The sequence below is a fragment of the Lipotes vexillifer genome, unplaced genomic scaffold (assembly GCF_000442215.2).
Source record: "Lipotes vexillifer unplaced genomic scaffold, Lipotes_vexillifer_v1.1 scaffold668, whole genome shotgun sequence".
In the NCBI taxonomy this organism is placed as follows: Eukaryota; Metazoa; Chordata; class Mammalia; order Artiodactyla; family Lipotidae; genus Lipotes; species Lipotes vexillifer.
Window position 1 is genome coordinate 3,540,829 of NW_006785319.1, and position 7,033 is coordinate 3,547,861.

The window sequence follows — 7,033 nt, forward strand, 5'->3', positions numbered from 1 at the left end:
CTGTGGCCTCTCCCGTTGCGGAGCACAGGCTCCGGACGCACAGGCTCAGAGGCCATGGCTCACGGGCCCAGCCGCTCTGCAGCATGTGGAATCTTCCCAGACTGGGGCACGATCCCATGTCCCCTGCATCGGCAGGCGGACTCTCAACCACTGCACCACCAGGGAAGCCCTGAAATATATTTCTTACAGTGGGTTGCTTTTACAAAAAGTTTGAAAGCTACTGTTCTTTAAATATTTCAGTATTATTGTCATCTCATTAACCCTGGTGTCTTTCCTGGGGCGAGGTGGTGAGATACATGGTTCAGCTTAAGTGAAAGTTGAAATAACTAGCCAGCTTTAGGTTAGGAGTTAGGATCTAATAATATAGTGAGGAGGAGATGGGACGGTTCCGGGAACCTACTGCTTGGGTCGTTTTGTCAGGGAGTAAACTTGCCATTTAATTAGTCATGGTGTGAGGGTTTTTTTGTTTTGTTTTTTTTTTTGGCTGCACCGCGCGGCTTGCGAGATGTTAGTTCCCCGACCAGGGATCGAACCTGTGCCCCCTGCAGTGGAAGTGCCGAGTCTTAACCACTTAACCACCAGGGAAGTCCCTGGTATGAGACTTAATACCACTTATCACATTGATGATGTAGCTTTGAGTTTAAAACATACTGTATCAATAAAATGGATTTGGTTTATAATGGTCATTTAATTAAAATGCCAAAACACAGTACAAGAGAATCATTATTCTCATTTTAACAGTTTATCAACCCATTTGATGATGTTACATATTCTAAATATTATCATTTTATTGTGCTCAGATTAAATAATGTATTCATTAAAATAAGTTAGTTGCATTTCCTAAGGAAGAAATTATGTTTAAATTATGTATCATGTTGCTTTCTAAAGTAAGCAGAAACTTTAAATATCTTTTTGGATTTTTTTTTTTTAGTGAAAGGAAACTTTTGGTGCCGTTCTAGTTCTTTTTTATGTGTTGTGAGCTATATAATATCTTAACAGTAATATATTTCTGGAATTAATTATATTAATTTCATATTGATTGTGGATCATATTTATTTTGTAATATTCTGAATTCGCATTTAGAATTTGAATGCTTATCCATTATGGTCATTTTACAAAATTTAGGAAGTAGAAGCAATAAGTGGTATATGAGAGTAATTTCATAACATTGACTTTTGCCAAAATACAGCTGGTATTGAAATGGAATTGTTAGTGGAGACACTTTAATGATTTAATCAAATGCTGAATTATTTTAATAATAATGTAAATGACCACTGAAATAATTTTTTTTAAGTAGCATTTGCTTTCCTTTGAGTTGAAACCCAACATAGGTAAATAATTTTGTACAGTGTTTCTTTTTATATTCATTTTTTCCTAAGGTAGCTGAAAAATTTAAAATTGGTTCATGATAAATAACTAGAGTTTCCTGTAAATACTTTTAATCTTTTTTGATATATAGAATTGTATTTTGAACGGTTTGAAACCCTGATCATATAGTAGGCTTAACATTGCTCACAAAATTGAGTAGCTAGCCCAGGATAAAAAAAGAGAGAAATCCATGGGTCAGTTATACTTATGAGCACACATGCAGAAATCCTAAAAGAAGTTTTTCAAAAACTCAAACCATTTATCAAAAGAATGATTTAAGAATTATTAAATAGGATACATTTTGGGATGCAAGGATGGTTCAACAGTAGGAAACTGGTTAATATCACTTCATTAGTAAGTTTAGAAAATCATACATAAATGATCTCAGTAGATACTGAAAGTTGAGTAGGATTTATAACAGTTTAAAAAAAAAAACTTCTTTGGTTGTATACATTAAACATGTACAACTTTTTGTATGTCCATTGTACCTCAATAAAATGGTTTTAAAGACGATCCAGTGACTTCCCTGGTGGTGCAGTGGTTAAGAATCCACCTCTCAATGCAGGGGACACAGGTTCCAGCCCTGGTCCAGGAAGATCCCACATGCTGCGGAGCAACTAAGCCCATGCGCCACAACTACTGAGCCTGCGCTCTAGAGCCCATGCACCATAACTACTGAGCCCACATGCCACAATTACTGAAGCCCGTGTGCCTAGAGCCCGTGCTCCACAAGAGGAGAGGCCACCTCAAGGAGAAGCCCGCACACCGCAACAAAGAGTAGCTCCTGCTCACCGCAACTAAAGAAAGCCCGTGTGCAGCAACGAAGACCCAACGCAGCCAAAAATAAATAAATTTTAAAAATCCAAATTTCTTTCATTCAAGAAATAGAGGGGAAAGTTCTTAACATGACACAGTTATATATACTAGAAACCCATGTCAGGCATTATACATAATACTGAAAAATTTGAAGCATTTACATTAAAGTTAGGAGCAAAACAAGGATGTTTGCAATGATTGCTATTATTTAATGTTATTCCGGAAGCCTAGCTAATGTAATTAAAAAGAGAAAGAAATAAGAAACATAAATACTGGGAGAGAAGAGGAAACAGACATTTACACATGATATGATTCCCTATGTAGAAAATCCTAGTGAAGCAGCAGAACACTACTGATGAATTCAGTAAAGTGGCCTGATAGAAGTTCAGCATGCAAAAATGAATAATCAGAAAAGGAAATGGAGAGACATAGTGACAGACTCCCTCAAATACTTTATTTTATTTTTTATTTATTTTTATACAGCAGGTTCTTATTAGTTATCTATTTTATACATATTAGTGTATATATGTCAATCCCAATCTCCCAGTTCTCAAATACTTTAGACCTGCTGAGAAAAGTGCAAGATAACTATGCAAGAAAGGAATCAACATCAATGGAGTATTACCTATCAATGAAGAAAACAAATGCAGATACAAATAATAACATGGACGATTCTGAAAACAATGTTGAGCAACACAAGTGAGATACAAAGGAATATATATTGTGTAATTCCATTAATATACAACTCAGAACACAGAAAACTAAACTGCATTGCTTAGGAAGGCATACATAATTGGCAAAGCCATAAAGACAAGCAAGATAGTGATTAGTAAAGTCAGGATGGTGGCCACCTCTCTGGTGGAGGGCTTCTGCTTGTTGGCAGTATTCTGTGCCTTGACTTGGGTGGTAGTTACTGGCTATTTCCTTTATTTTTGCTAACCTCTGTGTATGTCCTTTATCTACTTTTTTGTAGGTGACTTTTATTTTTATTTATTAAAAAAATTATTTATTTTATTTATTTATTTTTGGCTGCATTGGGTCTTCATTGCTGTGTGTGGGCTTTCTCTAATTGCTGCGCGTGGGCTTTCTCTAATCGCTGTGAGCGGGGGCTACTCTTTGTTGCGGTGTGCAGGCTTCTCATTGCGGTGGCTTCTCTTGTTGTGGAGCACAGGCTCTAGACGCGTCAGCTTCAGTAGTTATGGCACGCGGGCTTAGTAGCTGTGGCTTGCGGGCTCTAGAGCACAGGCTCAGTAGTTGTGGTGCACAGACTTAGTTGCTCCGCGGCATGTGGGATCTTCCCGGACCAGGGATCGAACCCACGTCCCCTGCATTGGCAGGCAGATTCTTAACCACTGCACCACCAGGGAAGCCCCAGGGATAATATATTTTGAAAGACAGTTATGGCAGTATTGGCTTTACATTTTTTCCTGTTTTAAATTTCCATACATTTGAATTTTTCAAAATCCTTATCTAATTTGTAGTTTTACTTTTTGTCCAGGCCCATCAAAGTCCAGTGAAGAAAGTGAATCCTGGAGAAGAAAGGAGGAAACTGTTTGAGGTATAAAGACATCTGTCTGCTTATTTTAAAACTTTGTAAAAATAATTATAGAAGAAGAAACAAATCTTATAAAACCTCCAAACCTTTCCTCCTTATTTCTTTCAAACAAATACCTCTAACTTATTTCTGTTTTTTAACCGCCCTGGGCATATGTCTACCATTGGTATGATAGCTTTACTGATGAAACTAGAAGAAGTAATATTTATTATTGATAAAAAATGTTCTTTTTTTATTTAAGGAACCAGCAAGGAAGAGAAGGTTGGAATTGAATGAAAAAGAAAAGAAACAAAAGGATCAGGTAGTTATTTCACTCTTACTTTTTTCCCCTGCCAAGTTGGAGAGGATAATAGTTTCAAGAGTTCTAAAAAGTTTGTCTTTAAAACTTGTTACAGATTAGTTTAATGAAGGCTGAACAGATGAAAAGGCAAGAAAAGGAAAGGGTAAGAGGATGGTTCATTTCCCCGGTGTGCTGCACTGCCTCCTACACATGCGCCTTTTTTTTTTTTTTCCTGGCTGCATTCGGTCCCCGTTGCTGCACGCCGGCCCTCTCTAGTTGTGGCGAGTGGGGGCCACGGCTCACTGCAGTGCACTTGCTTCTCATTGCGGTGGCCTCTCTTGCTGCGGAGCATGGGCTCTAGGCCTACGGGCTCAGTAGTAGTGGCTCGCGGGCTCTAGAGCACAGGATCAGTTGCTGTGGCACACGGGCTCAGCCGCTCCACGGCACGTGGAATCCTCCCAGACCAGGGATCAAACCCGCGTCCCCTGCATTGGCAGGAGGACTCCCAACCACTGCGCCACCAGGGAAGTCGCCCCCGCCCTTTTTTGTTAAACGGATACACTGATTCCATTTTATTTCTAAATGTATTTCATGTACTTTATACTAAATATTTGAAATGGTGTTTTGTTTGTTTCTTTTCCCCAAAAGTTGGAGAAAATAAATAGGGCCAGGGAACAAGGATGGAGAAATGTGCTGAGTGCTGGTGGAAGCGGTGAAATGAAGGTAGGCCTTTGGTGCCAGTGCACTTACACTACTGCTTTTTCTCCAGTTTCCTCCTGCTCTTGAAAATGTATACGATTGGCTTTTTGGGGGGATACACTTACTTTTTACTAGAGTTCTTCAGCGTCTATTATGACCCCTTAGTTTTCCTGCACATATTTGGTATGTAATTTGTACTGATAACTAATATGTGACACTGTTAAAATTGCATAAACAGTTTGCTGTGAAGGCTGTGATACACCATTCCTGCCTGAGGCGTCTTTTTAAAATCAAATACAGTTTGTCTCCCCTCTGCCTAAAGTCCTCCTGTAGCTTCACGCAGACCTGAAGATTCCGTTTTCAGAAGACCCATACTAAGCGGGGCCCTGCCAGTCTCTCCGCACTCATCCTGGTCGTGCCATGCGCTCTAGTCATGCTGAGCTAAGGACCGTACTGCAGTTTCCCTACTGTGTGTGGCCTGCTGGAGCTACATCCTGACACCTGTTATTACTCTTTACATGAAAGCACCCTCCGTCGCTCCTCACTCTCACTCCTACCTCCAGCCATTTACCCTGGTAACCAGTGACCTAACCAGCCATTTACCTAGGTAGGTTAAGTCAGACATTTCCTTTGGGCAGATCCACACTGTACCTTGGGCAAGTTACTTAACTTTTCTGAGCCTTAATTTCTTCATTTAAAAGAAGAAAGAAAGAGAGAGAGAGAGAGAGAGAGAGAGAGGGAGGGAGGGAGGGAGGGAGGGAAAGAAAGAGAAAGAAAAAGAGAAGGAAACGAAGGAAGGAAGTAAAAAGAAAGAAAAGGAAGGAAAGAAAGAGAGAGAGAAAGAAAGAAAAAAAGAAAGAAAAAAAGAGAAAGAAAGGAAGGAAGAAAGAAAGAAGAAAGAAAGGAAAGAAACAAAGAAAGAAAGAATGAAAAGGGAGGGAGGGAGGGAGGGAGGAAGGAAGGTAGGAAGGAAGGAAGAATGAATTTCAGGAGCAGTGCCTGAGCTTGGCCTGCAAGGACTCACCTGTTAAGCTCCTTTTGTTTTCCTTGCTCTGCCAGTCTGAATCTTGTGTTTCTTCTTTCGCCCTCATAACATCCTTTACATGCCGAATTCTAAGGTGGTCCCAAAATTCCTGGCTCCAGGGGTCAGGCCTGATGTTATCCCTCCACTGGAGCTTGGGGGAACCTGTGAACAGGGTGTGTCACAGCCCCTTAGTTAGGCTGTGTTGTATGGCCCTGCTGATGGGGTAGCCACTCCTGTGGTCACGTCACTATTTTATAAGCCTCCCTCATAGCAGCCTGGAAGGGAGAATGTCAGAGAGACAGCTTCTGCTGGCCTGGGGAAAGCACGCGTTCACGTGGCAGGGAATCACAGGTGTCCTGTGGGAGCTGATAGTGGTCTCTGACCAACAGCTAGCAAGAATGTCGTGACCTTAGCCGTGACAGCCACAAGGGAGTGAATTCTGCCAGGAACCAATGAGCTTGGAAGAGGATCCTGAGCCTCAGATGAGGGTGGCAGCCCTGGCTGACACCTTGATTTCTGCCTGGTGAGACCCCCAGCAGAGGACCCTGCTAACCATGCCCAGACTCCTGAGACCACAAATGGGTCTGTCTTAAGCTGCTGAGTTTGTAGTACTTTATGACACAGCAGTAAAAAATGAATGCATACTATTATTCCTCTGTATTATCAGTTTTAATTTGTATAATCCAATCAACTGTTGCTTAAGGTCTTTAAACTGAGAATTTGCCTGACCGTGCTCAATAAACTTGGTATTTAGGTGCCCAGTAGATATTTGTTAAGTTGAAATGATTACCATTCTTACTTGTTGCTTTTTCCCCGAAAGATATGATTTGAATAAAAATTTATCTGTTTATGTAGATATACATGTTCTGCCCTGGCTTTCTTGGTTTCTATTTCAGTGTCTTGAGATGACACATTTTTCGTATTACATATCAATAACCCAGTAGGAGTCACTTTTTCTAATTCTGTATTAATATAGACTTATAGAGTTTTTAGTAATACAATTTTATCTTTAAAATTGTACTTCACTATTTTTGTACTGTACTATCCAATTTACTATGAAATTGAACTTTTAACCTCCTGAGTGATAAGGAATGACTCAGACAGAATTTGGCCCATTCTAAAATAACTAACCCCATATCTTATATGATTAGAAAGTAAAATCTTACCAAAGTGCAGGCCCTCAGATCTTGTCAAGCATTTTATATCAGTCCATGATTAGTGTTGAGAATTTGATTATTTTTTCTTCTCCTTTTGCATATATCTTCTTTATTCAGTAAAGCACCTTCTTTCC

The 7,033-nt window shown here is 40.0% G+C and overlaps 1 protein-coding gene across 1 annotated transcript in view; it reads left to right on the forward strand.

Moving 5' to 3' along the window:
* The window catches only part of NEK1 (NIMA related kinase 1), a 178,810-nt gene that overhangs the window by 48,686 nt on the left and 123,091 nt on the right, over window positions 1-7,033 (forward strand). The window contains exons 11-14 of the mRNA XM_007457386.1: window positions 3,683-3,742; window positions 3,981-4,043; window positions 4,135-4,182; window positions 4,668-4,742. Coding sequence (XP_007457448.1) covers window positions 3,683-3,742; window positions 3,981-4,043; window positions 4,135-4,182; window positions 4,668-4,742 — 246 coding nt within the window. The remainder of the gene's footprint in view (window positions 1-3,682; window positions 3,743-3,980; window positions 4,044-4,134; window positions 4,183-4,667; window positions 4,743-7,033) is intronic.